This window comes from Octopus bimaculoides, chromosome 14 (genome assembly GCF_046866305.1).
Source record: "Octopus bimaculoides isolate indiv1 chromosome 14, ASM4686630v1, whole genome shotgun sequence".
Taxonomy (NCBI): Eukaryota; Metazoa; Mollusca; class Cephalopoda; order Octopoda; family Octopodidae; genus Octopus; species Octopus bimaculoides.
The window spans coordinates 13338761-13359447 of record NC_142941.1 but is presented as its reverse complement, the minus strand read 5'-3'; the positions used below and the strand labels follow the sequence as shown (position 1 = coordinate 13359447).

The window sequence follows — 20687 nt, the reverse complement described above, 5'->3', positions numbered from 1 at the left end:
ATATCAAAGATTTACCAAAAGTAAAATAGAAAAGTCAATTAATCCCTTACCATAACCAACATAGCTCCCCCCCCCCCCCGCAGCCCACTAATTTAACCTTGTAATGTCCATCCACCAACATATCCATGAGCATAATTTCATTTGATTTCATTGATTTTTGTAACCAATATATACATATATAAATGTGTGTGTGTGTATGCATATATGTATGCGTGTAGTTCACTCTGCTGGGTGAGTGGTTGGTGTTAGGAAGGGCATCTAGCCGTAAATATCCTGCCAAAACAGACAGACAGGTTTGGGGCAAGCTCCTGCCAAACTGTCTAACCCCTGCCAGCATGGAAAGTGGACTTTAAACAGTGATGATGATGATGATGATGTATGTATGTATGTAGGCTGTCCTGAGTGATTATTTTTGATGAAGGGGTATATAATTTTCATATCAATATCAACATTGAAGCCACAACTTTGATTTTCATTTCTTAATTTGCTGTTTTTTGGCTCTTTTTTTTACATTTATCGGGAGTTATGTGATGTTTATAAAAAGAAAATTTAAAAAAAATTTTTTTTTTTAATTAAATCAAGTGAAAGGCCTTAAAATTATTTTGAAAGGATGTTTAAAGATGGCAATGTTAGAAATGATTATTGTTGCTAACCATTAGGGCACTGGACAAAATACTTAGCATCATTTCTTCCTGATCTTTACATTCTGAGTTCAAATCCTGCCATGGTCAATTTTACCTTTCATCTTTTTAGGGTTGATAATGTAACAGTCAAGCACTGGGATTGATATAATTGACAAGCTCCCTCCCTCAAAATTTAAGGTCTTGTACTTATAGATCTAATTGACTGAGCCCCTCTCCCAAAATTTTTTTGCCGAGAGTAGAAAAGATTATTGTTATTATTATTATTATTATTATTATTATTATATTATCGTCGTTGTTGTCATCGTCATCGTCATCGTCATCATTAGGGCAGCATGCTGGACAAAATGCTTAGCGGTATTTCATCTGTCTTTAGGTTCTGAGTTCAAATGTAATCGACTAGTCCTTGCCCCCCAAATTTCAGATCTTGTGCCTATAGTAGAACGGATCATTATTATTATTATTATTATTATTATTATTATTATTATTATTATTATTATTATTACCACCATCATCATTATCCTTATTTACTTAGATATTTTAATGTCTGTTTGTTACTCCTCCCATTTTTATTATATCTTGGTAGTAATTTCATTTTCTATGGTGTTTATATATTAAAATACATATAAATATATTAATAGGCAAAAAAAAAATGCATGTAAAATATTGCAGACGCTTAAATAATAGAGACCAAAATAAATGCATTGCATGTTGGCATGTATGTGTGTTTGTGCATGTATGCAGGGTACGATGAGTAAATTGGCACCATTTAACATTTTTAATTTCACACAGGCACATTTTTGTTTCTGATTTTGTTGACTACACAGTATAGTAGAGTCAGTTGGGCACCATCTCTGAGAAAAACAGCACCAAGACACAATTCACTCTGCCAGAAATTTGGAAATGATATGCTGTATTGCTTGGCATTTGGGCCAGAAGCTCCAATATGAACATTTCAGTGTTTGGATGTCAATCTGAGGACATGTACCAAGAGTGATAAAAATCAAACATCCAGTCAACATCATAGTGTTCGGAGTGATCACTAGATGGCGACATTGTGCCTCCATTCATTTTTCCATAAGACCTCAGACTCAACAGGGAGGCCTACATCAAGTACCTGGAGGAGGTAGTGCTGCCCTGGGTCAAGAGGGTGGCTACTGGAAGACCCTCTGTCTGGCAACAGGACTCTGCATTATGCCACACAAGCAGAAGAACCTAGTCATGTTCGAAGGTGATGAGGTCACAGAAATTGTGACCTCATCAGCCCCGAACATCTGGCCATCTAACTCCTTGATTATTGTGTGTGGGGTGAAGTTGAGCGAGGGACCAACAAAACTCCTTGTAACGCCAAAGATAAACTGAAAGCAAGGATTACGGCAGCATTCACCAAGAGTCGCAGGAGATTCCAAAGTTGTCTGGAGACCGTGGTTGAAGCCAATGGCAATTTTATTGAATAACTTGACTCTTTAATGTTTCAAGATATTTTTATGTAATTTCGGTAAATATATCTGTTAAAATGAGATGTCAGTGTTATTTTCATTTTTGTGTAATTCAGACAACAGTTTATTCATCGCACCCTGTATATACATAGACACACACACTCACAAACACATGAATGTATGTATGCATTTATATAAACTTACTTAGAAATGAATGCATGGTGTTCCATTAAATAATAATATAATATATATGTATGCATGCTTATATGGGTACAGGATGTCATCAACTGTGTAAACAACATGAAGTATGAAAACAAACGAGTTAAATACACAAACAACAAGAGGAAAAAATGGAAAACAAGACAAGTAACACAAAGAATGACCCTTCATCAGTTGTCGGCTGTCTATCTACTCCTCATTTCGAGCATTCAACAACAATATGAGTCTTCAAAGACAGATGCTCCCATAAATTCCAAAATAAAATTTTGGATTTATGGAGGGTGAAAGTTGGGAACAAAAACAGGATAGTGGAGACACACAAGGAAACCGAATGAAAACAAACAAGGAGGGTTGTTAGACCAGAACGAGAGGAAAATAGTGAATGCTGGGAGAAATATTTTCTTTGGAAAGAGAAAAGATAGAAGAGAGAAATAGAAGATGTTCAGTCCTTGATGTTTAATGATGCTACTATGCAGTATCTGTGTGTGTGTGACGAGAGAGTGTACAAAGATTGATCTTATGGTGGTGGTGTTGTCCTTAATCTGATGTAGATATCACCGTATGGTTCCTTCTGTTTGAGGCGTATCAGGCAGTTCTGATGAGCCACTGGAACGGATGAAAAAAGAAAGAGAGAGAAATATTTGAAGTGTCAGGTACAAAATGGTTTGTGGTTTTACTGAGATCACTTGGCGGGGATAGAAACAAGAGAAGATATGATGCTGTTATTTAAATTAAGGGGTGAGTGCGCTAAGCATGTGATAAGTAAATATGCAATGCCAATATCAGTTTGAATATGCTAAAAGCACATATATAAATATATATGTATTCGAAATTCAAAATAGGATAAAAATCTTTTACAAGAATTTTATCAGGAAGTTAGTGTGTAAAAAAATTCATAAGGGAAATTTCTATTCCCAAGAATATAATTATTCGTTTATATTTATATAAGGACATTACTACAGAATAATGCCACACACCAGACTTCCCAAATAAACACATTTTAGTGCTGAATGCGAGGAAAAGCAACCCTCAAAAGAAACCAACCTTTTTAAAAAAAAACTCAACAATGTATCGACCGATTTCACGATTACCAGAATGAAATCTAGTTTCCGCTCGTCAGCATAGTATAGTACCAAGGTGAGGATTTTGTTTATTTATATATATTGGTACTATTCTATGCTGACGAGCGGAAACTAGATTTCATTCTGGTAATCGTGAAATCGGTCGATACATAGTTGAATTTTTTTTAAAAAAAGGTTGGTTTCTTTTCTTCGCATTCGGTACTAAAATGTGTTTATTTGGGAAGTCTGGTGTGTGGCATTATTCTGTAGTAATGCCCTTATATAAATATAAATATATATGTATGTATATATATGTGTGTGTTAGTGTTTCTCTGCCTTAACATCACATGATAGCTGTAAATAAATGTCGCCATCATATAAGCTGGGTCCTTCGTTTCCAATCTTATGTGAAAATATATCTGGCTATGGGGAAATATTACCTCACATGGAAACAGGTGAAGTTTGATGACAGAAAGGGCATCCAGCTGTAAAAAATTTGCTTCTACAAATTCTGTATGACTCCTGCAAACATGGAGAAGTGGATAGTGAATGATGACGATGATGATGATGATATTAATTCGGATATTGAAATAGTATTTAACTTACTAAGTAAAGCACAAAACAGACAGGCTGCTCTTCGCTTATTAATTAGTCCAGGCGGACAAATCTGCTTGAATGTTGTCCAACGTTCTGTTTGAGTGCGTTTTTCCACATTCCTGTAGAATGATTTAAACAAGTTTTTAAAATATTTAAACACAATAAATGACAGTAGAAAAACAGGGTTGTGATGGTATGTCATATAGCCCTTGATATGACTGAAATCCATCACAAGATGCAGTCCTTGTTACAGTGTGGGATAGCACCTGTGCCCAGCGTCGCCTTTCTGGCACTTGAGCCCGTGACATGTGTAAGGATTTTCGAGCGAGATCGTTGCCAGTGCCCCTGGACTGGCTCTTGTACGAATGGCACATAAAATACACCATTTTGAGCGTGGCCGTTGCCAGTACCGCCTGACTGGCCTTCGTGCGGGTGACACGTAAAAGCACCCACTACACTCTCAGAGTGGTTGGCGTTAGGAAGGGCATCCAGCTGTAGAAACTCTGCCAAATCAGATTGCAGCCTGGTGTTGCCATCTGGTTTCACCAGTCCTCAGTCAAATCGTCCAACCCATGGAAAGCGGACGTTAAACGGTGATGATGATGATGATGATGAATGACCCTGAGAGCTATGCTGGTGGAGAGCAAGCTCCTGTTGGGGGACTTTCCTGCTGGACAGGTCAAAAAATAGAAGTCAGACTAACATGGACTACCTCTTCCCAGAGGTAAAAAGTGGGTTTACATAGGGTTAATGCTCTTACCTAGAAAAGGGCAAAGTTCAATGACAATTCAAAGACCTGGTAAAGGATGGCTGAGACAACTCCAGTTGCCTCGACACAAAGCATTGTTTATTAAATGTCATCCAATCAATGAACATGACTCTATCATGTGACGTTGTTCACTCTCACATCTTTTATTAGTTAAGCTTATGTTGAATTGTCCGAGGGAACACTTTATGGACTGTTAATGTTTTAATGAACCATTTAGCATTTAAATTGATCATATGTAATCTAAATATTCCATCTGTTTTATGTTAAAACTAACCAGATCTGACCTATTACACCTACCCTACAGTGTCATTCTGAAAATATACAGCCACATCATCAAAGTCTCAAAGCTAGGAGATAATGCAGGATTATTTTTAAAAAAAAAACAATGTGAATAAATAAGCATTACATTTGACAGAGTAAGCTGAATTGTTGTTGTTGGCACTCTGTCGCTTACGACGTCGAGGGTTCCAGTTGATCCGATCAACGGAACAGCCTGCTCGTGAAATTAACGTGCAAGTGGCTGAGCACTCCACAGACGTGTGTACCCTTAACGTAGTTCTCGGGGACATTCAGCGTGACACAGTGCAACAAGGTTGACCCTTTGAATTACAGGCACAACAGAAACAGGAAGAAAGAGTGAGAGAAAGTTGTGGTGGAAGAGTACAGCAGGGTTCGCCACCATCCCCTGCCAGAGCCTCGTGGAGCTTTTGGTGTTTTTGCTCAATAAACACTCACAACGCCCGGTCTCGGAATTGAAACCGCGATCCTTCGACCGCGAGTTCGCTGCCCTAACCACTGGGCCATTGCGCCTCCACATAAGCTGAATACTAAAGGGTTAAAAGTCAAACAATGATAGAAGGATGAAAACAGACATCATGCTAAAGAGGAGGACACATATTTTCTCACTAACGAGAACTTTAGCAACAGTCCTCTTAAAAGATTAGATGAAGATAAATTAACAACAAAAAATGTGAGACATGGAAACAACAAATAACAAGGTTATACGTCTTACATTACAATATAATCTTGAAGGTGCCTAAATTTAGGGGTTTTGTCTTCATCCGATTTCACAGGAGATATTGATATGCTGGGTAAATCCAGAGGTATTTCTTCAACTAAAGGATACAGCTCCTCATCAAGTTGCTGGATTGAAAGTTGTTCAATTTGGGTTGTCTCTTCTTCACTCAGGCTTTTGGTTTTCCTGAAATTGCAATGTATACAATGAACATCGCTTACCAGCAATGATACTCTTACTCTTTTACTTGTTTCAGTCATTTGACTGCGCGACCATGCTGGAGCACCGCCTTTAGTCGAGAAAATCGACACCCAGGACTTATTCTTTGTAAGCCTAGTACTTATGCTATCGGTCTCTTTTTTGCCGAACCGCTAAGTTACGGGGACGTAAACACACCAGCATCGGTTGTCAAGCGATGGTGGGGGGACAAACACAGACACACAAACACACATATATATGACGGGCTTCTTTCAGTTTCCGTCTACCAAATCCACTCACAAGGCTTTGGTCAACCCGAGGCTATAGTAGAAGACACTTGCCCAAGGTGCCACACAGTGGGACTGAACCCGGAACCATGTGGTTGGTAAGTAAGCTACTTACCACACAGCCACTCCTGCGCCTATGATAATTCTTTTTTACATTGGCAAAAAACACATAAATTTCTCAAGAAGGAAGGCATATAAACCAGTACATGATGGTAACTTATTTTATTAATCTACTGAGGTCAAGCTGGCAGGATTGTTAGTATATTGGACAAAATGCTAAGCAACATTTCTTCTGGTTCTTTCATGTTGGACACGAAACTCAGCTTGCGAAGACTTATTGGGGCAAGTGAAAGCGAAATTGGGATGGCACCTGTGCCCAGCATCGCCTTTCTGGCACTTGTGCCCGTGGCATGTGTAAAGACATTCAAGCAAGATCGTTGCCAGTGCCCCTGGACTGGCTCTTGTGCAGGTGGCACATAAAATACACCATTTGAGCGTGGCCGTTGCCAGTACCGCCTGACTGGCCTTCGTGCCGGTGGCACGTAAAAGCACCCACTACACACTTGGAGTGGTTGGCGTTAGGAAGGGCATCCAGCTGTAGAAACTCTGCCAAATCAGCCTGGAGCCTGGTCCTCAGTCAAATCGTCCAACCCATGCTAGTTTGGAAAGCGGACGTTAAACGATGATGATGATGATGATGAATTCAAATTCTGCTGCGGTCACTTTTGCCCTAGTGGAAGTGTGTGGATTAGTGGTTAGGGTATCAGACACATGATTGTAAGATTATAGTTTTGATTCCTGGATTGGGTGGTGTGTTGTGTCCCTGAGCAAAACACTTCATTTCATGTGGCTGCAGTCTACTCAGTTGCCCAAAATGAGTGATCATGTGGTAGACCAGTGTCTCGTTGGTGGGTGGAGTCTATATGTCACAGTATCCAGGAAACCAGCATTATGAGTCTGTTTCAGTGCTCTGCCACTGGTATGCCACAGCACACTAGTGTGCCACGAGACGAAGCTAGGTGTACCACAGTGTAACCTGAATATAATGTTTTCCCCCATACTTTTAGTTATATTTTTAGTTTAGGTGTGCCACTGGATTTTGAAAAGAATATAAGTGTTCCACAAGTGAAAAAAAGTTGTGGAGCACTGGTCAATTGGATCAGGGAGGATCCTGGTGGGGAGGTGAGGGAAAATACAGACACACACATTGATCTATATATATATATATATATATATATATATATATATATATATATATATATATATATAAAAATATATAGTTTTAGGGAAAAGAACCAAGTTTCATGAACTCATCGATGAAAATCCACTATCACATATAGAAAAATTTATAATTAAAAGCACAATAAATGAGTATAATATAATACAAAGTAAATATCATAAGATGAAGATAATATTTACTTTGTATTTACTTTGTATTATATTATACTCATTTATTGTGCTTTTAATTATTAATTTTTCTATATGTGATAGCGGATTTTCATTGATGAGTTCATGAAACTTGGTTCTTTTCCCTAAAACTATATATTTTTATATATATTTTAATCTGTAAAGCTAAATTTAATTTTTTTTATGAATTGATTTTAATTGAGTTTTTACCTGTAATTTTGGAATTTGTCCTTAATATTATATATATATATATATATATATATATATATATATATATATTAGTTTATATATATATTAATATTATCTCAGTTAAAAAATACTTTGACAATGTAAATATGTTAATAGTTACCATGGGTAGCAAAAATCACACAAAAAAACAGGATATCACACCAGTTTTATAGGTAGAGATACCAAGTTGAAGTGATGCATTTTGAGTAGATATGAATAATAACAATAGATGGAGCAAAACACATATAAATAAAAGTTCCTTTAATTCCTACATATGTTTCAAAATATATGTGCCACTACTCCAAAGAAGTAAGAGCTGCTGGAATTCCACATATATTCATCGTCAGGGAAACAACATATAGAAGCAAGACAAATGCGAAATGATGAGGTAACTTATGAGTTATAACTCGTAAGTTACCTCATTCCACGATGAATACATGTGGAATTCCAGCAGCTCTTACTTTGGAGTAGAGTACACATACATTTTGAAACAGGTGTAGGAATTAAAGGAAATTTTATTTATATGCGTTTTGCTCCATTTATTGTTATTATTCATATATATATATATATATGATGGGCTTCTTTCAGTTTCCTTCTACCAGATCTACTCACAACACTTTAGTCAGCCCAAGGCTATAGAAAAAGAAACTTGTTCTAGGTACTACGCAATGGGATTGAACCCGGAACCGTGTGGTTGGAAAGCAAGCTTCTTACCACACAGCCATATATATGTTTTTACCTTTTTTTCCTAGGAGTGCTTTCATGCAAAGAATCTGTCAATCTTCCAGTTTTAAGACTGACAGGAGTCACACTTCTGTCAGCTACGCTTGACCTTTGACGGTCACTAACATCAGATGACGGCCGAGGTAACTCTACAGATGAAATGTCCTACAAGAAACAAAAGCTTAACATTCAGACATCATCATTTTTTCATATGTTTAAAACAGTTTTTGTGGAGGAAAAAAAAAAATTCCAACAAGCAGTTCTTGCCGGTAAGAATAAAATTTCTAAAATAGAGGTATTTGAAGGATTGTTTTGGTACAAAGGTAGAATGTCTGTCCTGTGTATTTGTGTCTCACAGGCAGCCTTCAACCGTTTTTATTCCAAAAGGATTTTTAACCCACGCTATTTTTAACAGGCTGTTATTTAGAAAGAAAGGCAAAGTTGATCGTCGTAAGATATGAGCTTAGGAATTAGTGAGATTGATATAATTAACTGAAACCTTTCAATATGGTGCTCCAGCATGGCCACAGTGCAATCATCATCGTCGTTTAACGTCCGCTTTCCATGCTAGCATGGGTTGGACGATTTGACTGAGGACTGGTGAAACCAGATGGCTACACCAGGCTCCAATCTGATTTGGCAGAGTTTCTACAGCCGGATGCCCTTCCTAACGCCAACCACTCCAAGAGTGTAGTGGGTGCTTTTACGTGTCACCCGCACAAAGGCCAGTCAGGTGGTACTGGCAATTGCCACGCTCGAAATGGTGTATTTTATGTGCCACCCGCACAAGAGCCAGTCCAGGGGCACTGGCAACGATCTCGCTCGAAAGTCCTTACACATGCCATGGGCACAAGTGCCAGAAAGGCGTTGCTAGGCACAGATGCCATCACAATTTCGCTTTCGCTTGCCCATGAAAGAATTTCTAATTCTCAAAGGTAAGAAACAAGTGTTGAAAGTATCAAAAGCATAGCAAAACATTGATTATATTTCGGATTGAAAGATTAAAAAATTAACATACCTGTGGTTGATCAGACCTGGGAGTTGAGGAATCAGAGGTCACTAAACGATAAAAGAAGCAGAAATTAATAAATAAGTTGTACAAAGACACAGAATGATTCATATTCAACAAGTGATGATTGTAAAGATTTTAATTCAAGTGTTTCATATTAACCAACCCTCCTCAGATTGCTTCTGATTCTGTGACACAAAGCTGCTAGTTCAAAAATAGGATGATAATCACAAAGTTGCAGGTTCAAATCCCTACAGCAGTCAGCATATTGTGCTCCTGGGCAGGTTGCTTTGCAACCACGTGGTTTCAGGTTCAGTTTCACTGCATGATTACAGGTAAGTTCACTACTATCAATTCACCATGAAGAAAGTTGAATATGAGGAAAGTTTACTGAGAAAATATATCCAGGAGTGGCTGTGTGGTAAGTAGCTTGCTTACCAACCACGTGGTTCCGGGTTCAGTCCCACTGTGTGGCACCTTGGGCAAGTGTCTTCTACTATAGCCTCGGGCCGACCAAAGCCTTGTGAGTGGATTTGATAGATGGAAACTGAAAGAAGCCCATCGTATATATGTATATGTATATATATATATATATATATATATATATATATATATATATATATATATATATATATATATATATATATATATGTGTGTGTGTGTGTGTGTGTGTATGTGTGTGTTTGTGTGTCTGTGTTTGCCCCCCCCCAACATTGCTTGACAACCGATGCTGGTGTGTTTATGTCCCCGTAACTTAGCGGTTTGGCAAAAGAGACCGATAAAATAAGTACTAGGCTTCCAAAGAATAAGTCCTGGGGTCGATTTGTTTGACTAAAGGTGGTGCTCCAGCATGGCTGCAGTCAAATGACTGAAATAAGTAAAAGAGTAAAGAGTAAGAGTATAGTATCTCACCATTAATAATTAAAATAATGGAGATCAAAAAGTGCAATCAGATATTTTATCTTTTAGGTTAAAACATAGTATGTACTAAATAGACGAGAAAAATAAGCTGTTTTAAATTCACACTTCCTTACAACATAAATCAACACAAAATTCAAGTTTACTGTGGTGTTATGGGCTGTGATGAGCTATGTGTTGTTGGTGGAGAGAGATGAAGCAAACGGAAGTGAAGCCAGACCGGAAGTCGGGCACACGCTGTCAAATGCCAGCACGTGGCGGCAGTCAGAAGACAGAGAGCTTACGAGGAAGACGTGTTTTGATTTGGAGCATCGTTTACTCCGCCGCGGTTGACAAGGTAAGGTCCTAGCGTTTCATTCTGTCCTTTTGCTTCTTGTTGTCTTTTTCCTCCATCACACCACATTTACATTATTCAAAGTTGTGTTTGAATTGATGACAGCGAACTTACTGGACATACCACTGCACAAGCTGATCAATACCTTGTGAGTGAATTTGATAGACAGAAACTGTGTGGAAGCCTGTTAAATATGTGTGTGTCTTTGTGTTTATCTCCACCATCACTTAACAACCAGTGTTGGTTTGTTTATATTCTTGTAACTTGGTGGTCTAGCAAAGGAGACTGCTAGAATAAGTACCAGACTTTAAAAACAAAAAAACATAAGTAGTGGGGTTGATTTATTTGACTAAATCTTTTGAGGAAAACCTTGCTCTGTGGAAATAGTCTCAGGAGAAATATCTCCTCTTAACATGTGTGGAAACACATGGGGCTATGAATGATGTCACCTGATTGTAGGATGCATGCATTTCTGCATTGTTATGTATCATCAGCCAGAAATACCAAATTCATCTTTCACAGCTTTATCAGAACAACAGTTCTGATATGTGAAAACAGCACACAATAAATTTGCTGATGTGCATAAAGTTTGGTCAAGATGGAATGTATTAAATAGTAGTGTTGAATAAAATATATGCATATACAATAATATTTTACACAATTTGAATTTTGTGTTGATAAAGAAGTGTGAATTTAAAATTAAGCTTATTTTTCTTCATATTTAGTACATACTATATTCAAATAACTGAACAGCTGAAATCTCATGATCTCTCTCTCTCTTTCACTGTGTGTGTATGTGTATGTATATACATATATCTATAAATATATATATATCTATAAATATATATATATATCTATAAATATATATATCTATAAATATATATATATATATATATATACATATATATTATCCAATATTCACATCCTATTATTTCTTATGATATAAAGAACATACAATCCTCACTAGCAGGAACAAAGCTTCTAAAATAGATATAATGTTTCAAATGATTGCTTTGGTTCATTGGCAGATCATCTGTCGTAGTTACAAAAATATAATTTCAAATCCTATGGGAAACCTCCCAATTTTTATTTCTATCCAGGGTGAGGGCTTTTAACTCAATCTTCATAGCTTTATCTACTTTGAATCCAACAAATTCTTGTTAAAACATAATGGAACAGCCAAAATACTCACACACTAGTTCTGGTACACAAAACATAGGTCTTTTCTGATCTGATTCTGTTTCACTGAAATCATCAACTTGTTTTAAGTTTCTTTCCCAAAGTGGAAACAAAAGCTTATGTTTTAGCGCTGAAAATAATTTTTAAAATATGTAAATCAATCTTTCTGTGCTTATTTCTACTAGCAGAACACTGCTTGAAGGATGGTTATTTTTCTAGTATTCCTAATAAAAACAATTGACTAGAGGAAAGAGAGAAAGAGAGAGTATTGGAAAAGAAAGGAAGTGAAAGTAACAGCATGCAAGGGAAAAGAACGAAAAGCATTAAATGAAATAACAGGAGAGAGAAATACATGAAGGCATAGAGGGAAGGGTATGAGAGCTTCAAAAGTGCTTTGAGTAAATGTTACATACTAATTGTGGAGGTGCAATGGCCCAGTGGTTAGGGCAGCGGACTCGCGGTCATAGGATCGCGGTTTCGATTCCCAGACCGGGTGTTGTGAGTGTTTATTGAGCAAAAACACCTAAAGCTCCACAAGGCTCCGGCAGGGGATGGTGGCGAACCCTGCTGTACTCTTCCACCACAACTTTCACTCTTTCTTCCTGTTTCTATTGTGCCTGTAATTCAAAGGGTCAGCCTTGTCACATTGTGTCACACTGAATATCCCCAAGAACTACGTTAAGGGTACACGTGTCTGTGGAGTGCTCAGGCACTTGCACATTAATTTCACAAGCAGGCTGTTCTGTTGATCAGATCAACTGGAACCCTCGACATCGTAAGTGGCGGAGTGCCAACAACGTACTAATTAAAAATCAGATATCCTTTTTATAATATAGAAGCTCTCTTGCATGTTATTTGACTTCAAATTCATAGGTCTTGAGACCAAATTAACAGCAAGTTTTATCATCATGCACACTCACACATTTATTCCATCTAATGTCTGTTTTACCATGCTAGCATTCCTTATATGTGAGAAAACTGAGGCAGGAATTTTACAGCCAGATGCTCTTTCTGTCACCAATTCACACCTGTTTTCCAATAAGGAATATTTTTTATTGTTATATTTCAGGATGGTAATTTTTTTCTTTTTTTTTGCCAAATAAACACATGCACTATATATTCGTTCGTCACCTGTCTATTACTCATTTTTATTCCTGAGGAATTCAAAAGCACATTGGCACTTGTGCCCGTGGCATGTGTAAGGACTTTCGAGCGAGATCGTTGCCAGTGCCCCTGGACTGGCTCTTGTGCAGGTGGCACATAAAATACACCATTTCGAGTGTGACCGTTGCCAGTACCGCCTGACTGGCCTTCGTGCAGGTGGCACGTTAAAGCACCCACTACACTCTCGGAGTGGTTGGCGTTAGGAAGGGCATCCAGCTGTAGAAACTCTGCCAAATCAGATTGGAGCCTGGTGTAGCCATCTGGTTTCACCAGTCCTCAGTCAAATCGTCCAACCCATGCTAGCATGGAAAGCAGACGTTAAATGACGACGATGATGATGATGATTAATGAACTTCAAGCCACTGGAAAGTTAACAATCCAGATAGACCACTCTAGGCTTGAATGCGCCCTACACAAGGGCAGAGTATTTAATACCTTCTCCCTGTATATATGGTTCAAAGAATACAACATTAATAAACTAAATACTACTGAAATATATTGCCAAATATTTCTTACCTTTTCTGGCAGGATTCTTAAAGAGTTCTTTGGTTGTACTGGCTAGCAGAAGGGGATGGCCTACTTGAACATCCTATCAAAACAGGAGATAGTAGCGGTTTAAAATGTGACTAAATAATCATTTGTAGTTGAAAAGTTTGATAGGATGATCTGCTGGGATCATTCTACCAGGGCCTTACTCTCGTTTGACACAGCAGCAGTGGGTTTAAAGGGATCCTGTGGCAGGCCCAACACCAGATGGCAGGAAGTGATTGAGGAAATTCTCCAGAGGCTTGGTGTTGTCTTGGAGGATGCAGAGGGGCTGGCCAAAGCTGACATGGAGCAAGAGGCAGCCCTGTGGCTCACCGGATCCTCTCACATAATCCAGCCCATGCCAGTATAGAAAACTGATGTTAGATGATGATGATGATGATGATGATGATGATGATGATGGTGACAATGATGAAGATTTATATTTCATGCTATCACTTTAGATTTATTATCATAGGCACATGTGTGGCTGTGTGGTTAGGAAGCTTGCTTCCCAACCACATGGTTTGGGGGTTCATCCCCACTGCATGCCACCTTGGATAAGCGTCTTCTGTTATTACCCAGGCTCAACCAATACCTTGTGAATGAATTTGGGAGATGGAAACTATGTGGAAATTAAAGGCGGTGAGCTGGCAGAAACGTTAGTGCGCCGGGCGAAACGCTTAGCGGTATTTCGTCTGCCGTTACATTCTGAGTTCAAATTCTGCCGAGGTCGACTTTGCCTTTCATCCTTTCGGGGTCGATAAATTAAGTACCAGTTACGCACTGGGGTCGATGTAATCGACTTAATCCCTTTGTCTGTCCTTGTTTGTCCCCTCTATGTTTAGCCCCTTGAGGGCAATGAAGAAATAGGAAACTATGTGGAAGTCCACAGATGTGTGACAGAGTAATAATTACAAGACTTTAAAAGAAAAAAAAAACAGTTTAAGTGCTGGGGTCAATTTGTTCAACTAAAACTCTTCAAGGCAGTGCCCCAGCATGGCTGTAGTACAATGACTAAAATAAGTGTTGAAAAAATACAATATAGCAAGAGCAAGGAATTTATAATCTTTAACATCCCTCAACACAAATATAAGATAACAAACTAATATTTACCTGTATGTTTCTCACAATATCTCTTGTATTTACTATGTTGTATTGTATATCTTTCTTGTTAATACAAGTATCAGCATCAATCCTCAAATGTCGTACACGACGTCTTCTTCGAGGACTCTCAATTGGAGGAAGAACCAATGGAATAATGCGCTAGAAATTGGACAAGACATGTCAGAATGCCAGACGTACAGTATATAACAGTGGTTCCCAACCCTTTCATTGAAGTCAGTTTTCCCATGGACCCCTTTCAATATACTTATCCCTATGTATATATATATATATTTAATTCTTTATATTGAACACTCAATATTTCATATATTCAATAAGACATTCAATACTTCATTTCATTGTACCATCCATTTTTATATTATAAATTATATATTCCATATTCTATATCCCACATTAATTTTACAAGAATATAAATAAAACATAAAAAACAGAGTTGGAACTCTTTTAAATAAAATAATATATTCCTCTATACACGATCATACAAAACCCATTTTTTGTATTTATTTTTACTCATATATATATATATATATATATATATATATATATATATATATATATATATATGAAATTTTAAATTTTAGTTCATGGACCTCCAGTACTACCTTTGCAGACCACCAGGGGTCCGCAGACTCCTGGTTGGGAACCACTGGTATATAATTTCAGATTGGTTTTAGATGTTCTGTGGAGGCGCAATGGCCCAGTGGTTAGGGCAGTGGACTCGCGGTTGGAGGTTCACGGTTTCGATTCCCAGACCAGGCGTTGTGTGTGTTTATTGAGTGAAAACACCTAAAGTTCCACGAAGCTCCGCCAGGGGGTGGTGGCGACCCCTGTTGTACTCTTTCACCCCAACTTTCTCTCACTCATTCTTCCTGTTTCTTGAGTAAAGCTGCGATGGACTGGCGTCCCGTCCAGCTGGCGGGGAACACATACGCCATAGAAACCGGGAAACCAGGCCCATGAGCCTGGGTAGGCTTTAAAAAGGGCGCATAAATAAATTTAGATGTTCTAAATATCTTGTCCACTTAAGTGAATGGTATATAAATTCTATTCTACCCACACTGCATAAAACCTGTCATATAGACTGCAATAATCAATAAAACAGAACTAATATCTTAAAATTTATTCTTTCTGTGCAGCCCAGTGCCAGATGATCCATGGCCCAGCATTAGTCAACAGCCCAATGGTTGTGGAACCCCGGTCTAAGGAACACTGTGTCTAGGACAAAAGAATGGAACACAGCTAGAATGCTTTTGATGATGAGCTTACTTAGTCAGCGCTAACTCGGGGCTAAACAACAGCTTGGAGCTTTGCAGTTGGTCTAGATCAGTGGTTCTCATCCAGGGTCCATATGGCCCCTGGAAGTCCATGTAAAACTTTCGGGGGTCTATGCCAGTGAAATTGTAAATTGGGGATCCACATGTTACTTTGGATGTATTTATTGCAAGAAACTGGTTTCTCAGACGTTTTACATAGTTCAACCTACACAAATTAACCCTTTCGTTACTAACCCGGCTGAAACCGGCTCTGGCTCTGTAGTGCAAATGTCTAGTTTTCAGAAGTTTTGAATTAAAATCTTCCACCAAACTTTAGTCAAAATTTAGGTTCCTAACATTAGCTAAATGATAACTAAGTTATTTTACTAAATTCTTTGTTATATTTAAAATAATTAAAAGAAACACAGAGCATCTCAAAATAAATACAGTAACGAAAGGGTTAATGCATGAGAAACAAAATAGAAAGAAGCTTCTATTAAGTTATGGGGGTCCACCAGAATAAAATAGTAATCAAAGGTTGTTTATAGGCAAGAAATGTTTGAGAACTACTTGTCTAGATTATCGAGGGGTTAAATTTTTAGACATGGATACAACACAATTCAAGATACACACTGTTAGTTTCGTGATTGTGTCATTCACTGCATCTACACATAGTTCCTTCAAGAAATAGAAGCAACGAAACAAAAGAATGAAATATAAATATCCATTATTAGGTGCAGGAGTGGTTGTGTGGTAAGTAGCTTGCTTACCAACCACATGGTTCTGGGTTCAGTCCCACTGCGTGGCATCTTGGGCAAGTGTCTTCTACTATAGCCTCGGGCCGATCAAAGCCTTGTGAGTGGATTTGGTAGACAGAAACTGAAAGAAGCCTGTCGTATATATGTATGTATATATATATATATATATATATATATATATATATATATATATATATATATATATATATGTGTGTGTGTGTGTGTGTGTGTGTGTTTGTCTCCCCACCATCGCTTGACAACCGATGCTGGTGTGTTTACGTCCCCGTAACTTAGCGGTTCGGCAAAAAGAGACCGATAGAATAAGTACTAGGCTTACAAAGAGTAAGTCCTGGGGTCGATTTGCTTGACTAAAGGCGGTGCTCCAGCACGGCCACAGTCAAATGACTGAAACAAGTAAAAGAGTAAAAGAGTAAGAGTATTACTGGACGTTTTTCAGGTGGCTTGTCTTGGACAACTGTGATATCAGCATCTTTTTCCTTTGGGACACGTCTTTGCGGAGCTCCAGGCACACTGCTATCAGGTACATCTTTCTTGGGAGTCACTTGTTCCCTGAAATAGAACAAGAAAAACACTCTCGACCTGATACCACAGTACACAGTTTCCATGATAAGATTCTAACACAAAGACACAAATTTTGGTTGTGGATGCGAACAGGTACAGTTGTGTAAGCCCAGGAGGATAAAATGCTAGGTCAACTTCAGCAGAATTTGAACTCACAATGAGTTCTGATACCTCACCACTACCATCTTTATCTTCTTCCCAGCTACTCCCACCCACCCTTATATAATGCCATGTATCTCCTCTATGGCAAGATATCTGTGCTGGTTTCTCTATCATACTTTAGCTTCTCAACTCCTGCATTAAGCCCCCACTACTCCCTTCTGAAATAGTCCTTTCCTCACTTTGTCGAAGGGGCCTTTTTCCTGTTCTTTTTCTTTCTTACAAGTTGCTTCACAAACCTCACTAGAAGTGGTGGCATGGAAAAAGTACCCAGTATACAACTGTAAAATGATTGGCCTCCAGCTGCAGAAACTATGTCGAAGCTGGTATCGGAGCATGTAACAGCTCTACATTTTGCCAAATCCTGTTGAACCATCCAACACATGCAAGCTTAGAAAACAGACATTAAATGATGATGATGATGAATGTAAGGAGATGCAACTAAATACTATAAGGCAATTTTGTCCAGTGTTCCACTGCTTATAACATTAAAAAATTTTAATTCTATTATTCTGTAAAATAATATTGAATTAGTTTAAATGTACACAAATGCATAAAAATAATTTTTAATTCCATTAGACATTCTAAAATACTATTAAATTTCATTCAATTTTAAAAAAGGTAAAATCGGACAGAACTTATGGGATGACCTGATAATAGTCATTATAAATACTCCTGCTTGAATTGGATGTCAATATAATTAACCGATATAAATCTACTGTGAATATTTTTCTCCTTTCTTAAGAAACTTCAGTACAGAGCTTTTGTAATCAACTATTTATAAATGCTACTGAATTATTCCTTCAATGGTGTTGAGTTGTTCTTTCATCTTCTGTTTTTTTTTTTTGCTTGTTTAAGTCATTAAACTGCAGCCATACTGCAGCACCATCTCAAACAATTTTTTAGTCAAATGAATCACCTCCAATACTTTATTTTTGTTAAGACTTCTACTTATTCTATCAGTCTCTTTTTTGTCAAGCCACCAAGTTATGGGGACATAAACACAGCAACACAGATTGTCAAGCAGTAGTGGGGGACAAACACAGACACGTAATTTTAAATTCAGAGCAACCAAATCAACCTTAAACCACACTCTATTATCTTAAAACAAGCAAGAGTACATTAGATAATATAGTCAGTCTTAACACATTAACCTTTTAGTATTCAGATTTTCCTATCAGATTTAAGATTTATTCGTTCACATTGTTTTAAATTAATTATGCATAATCTTGTAACTTTGTGATTTTGATGATGTTGTTATTTATGGTAGCACATAAAAAGCACCCTTTGACCATTGGGCCTTATGGAGGAGATAAATGACTGAGATCTATGGTGATATGCCATGCTTGAGAAGACTCATAAAACCAAGAGAAATTGTAGTTGTGGCCAATGCCGGTGTCACATAACAGGCACTTGTGCTGACGGCATGTAAAAAGCAGTGGAGTGGTTAGCATTAGGAAGGGCATCCAGCTGTAGAAATCATGCTGAATCAGATCGGAACCTGGTGCAGCTCTCCAGCTTACAGTTTCAGTCAAACCGTTTAACTTCATGCCAGCATGGAAAGCAGACACTAAATGGTGATGAATGACATTGTAGAGTAGGTATGAGAAGCCAGATTTGGCTGGTCTGAGCATAAAACAAGGAGAATATCTGGGTTAGATATGGTCGGTTTAAATGCTAAAGTTTTAAAGCTGAATAGCAAGAAGAGATCGTCATAACTGGAATGTTTTACATCATAGGTGTGCTTGGTCAAGACTACAACTAAACAACATGAAAGGATGTTACTAGGAATGACATGAACATGGAAATATCCTAAAATACAGGCCTTTTGTACGCAATCAAAAAATAAAAACAGATACTAGAACCAAAAGCCAGTGGTATAGCTAGCAAACGTAGTAACAGCAGCAGATAATATAATAGTTTTACTAACTTAGCTGGCTTTGCTTCTGGCAATTCTTCAGTTGGCAGAAGAATGTTGAGATCAGTTTCCTCACTTACTATCATCTGCAAACCTTGGGCATCAAATGTTGGTAAATCAGGCTCTACCTGAAACTGCAACAAAGAATAAAACAAGTTCATTGGTCACTAAGAATAATTGACTGACAGACTGACTCAGAGAGAGAGAGAGAGAGAAAGAGGATAGATTCCAGCATGTAATACTTTTTTTTTAAAAAAGGGACCACAGGATGCTGGTGTTCGGGGGGGGGGGGATAAACTGTCAGTCAATAATGGAATAAGGAAAGAAACAGCACAGTGAGAGTTTCCAAAGATAAAAGCAGGTAAAAGACGGAAACTGAAAGAAGCCTGTCGTATATATGTATATATATATATATGTATATGTGTGTATATGTTTGTGTGTCTGTGTTTGTCCCCCCAACATCGCTTGACAACCGATGCTGGTGTGTTTAGGTCCCCATAACTTAGTGGTTCGGCAAAAGAGACCGATAGAATAAGTACTAGGCTTACAAAGAATAAGTCCTGGAGTTGATTTGCTCGACTAAAAGCGGTGCTCCAGCATGGCCGCAGTCAAATGACTGAAACAAGTAAAAGAGTAAAAGAGTAAATGAATATTGTTTATAGAGTGTATGTATATGTGTGTGTGTGTGTGTGTGTGATCACGTTTGTCCCTCATCACTACTTGATAATAGGTATCAGTTTGTTTGCATCCCCATAACTTAGTAGTTTGGCAAAAGAGTCTGATGAGCTAAGTACCAGGTTTAAGAATAAGTACTAGGGTTGATTTGACTCAATTCATCAAGGAAGAACCCCATCATGGCTACAGTCAAATGATTGAAACAAAAAAAAATACAAAAAACATAGATACCATAGTCATGTCCACTGCAACAGACTCCCGCATCCTCAACTGGTCTTCGGGCATAGAGAATGGCGGAAGGGGTTCTATAAAGAAGAGGCAAAATACATAATGAGTACAAGCAGATGACAATAATGACTAGAAACACTTATTAACAGTATTCATGATAATGATGGTATATATGAATATATATGGCACCTGTGCCCAGCATCGCCTTTCTGGCACTTGTGCCCGTGGCATGTGTAAGGACTTTCGAGCGAGATTGTTGCCAGTGCCCCTGGACTG

General features: G+C 38.0%; 1 protein-coding gene across 1 annotated transcript; it reads right to left on the bottom strand.

Annotated features, from left to right (window-relative positions):
• Window positions 1–62: 62 nt before the first annotated feature.
• LOC106877680 (uncharacterized) lies at window positions 63–20478 on the bottom strand. Its single transcript, XM_014926628.3, has 11 exons — window positions 20415–20478; window positions 19521–19642; window positions 17293–17419; window positions 14830–14979; window positions 13705–13777; window positions 12038–12154; window positions 9603–9643; window positions 8601–8749; window positions 5739–5927; window positions 3967–4076; window positions 63–2905 (listed from the first exon to the last, which is right to left on the bottom strand). The coding sequence occupies exons 1-11, from the start codon at window positions 20466–20468 to the stop codon at window positions 2817–2819; spliced, it is 1221 nt and encodes a 406-aa protein (XP_014782114.2). The 5' UTR covers window positions 20469–20478; the 3' UTR covers window positions 63–2816.
• Between the last annotated feature and the right edge of the window lie 209 nt (window positions 20479–20687).

Excerpts from the sequence above, each read along its gene's own strand:
- LOC106877680 (XM_014926628.3), bottom strand. The coding sequence starts at position 20,468 with ATGCCCGAAGACCAGTTGAGGATGCGGGAGTCTGTTGCAGTGGACATG. Across the intron at positions 12,155-13,704 it reads TAAGAATCCTGCCAGAAAAG|CGCTAAAACATAAGCTTTTG; the intron begins GTAAGAAATATT and ends AATTATTTTCAG. Across the intron at positions 5,928-8,600 it reads AGCACTCCTAGGAAAAAAAG|GAAAACCAAAAGCCTGAGTG; the intron begins GTAAAAACATAT and ends TTGCAATTTCAG.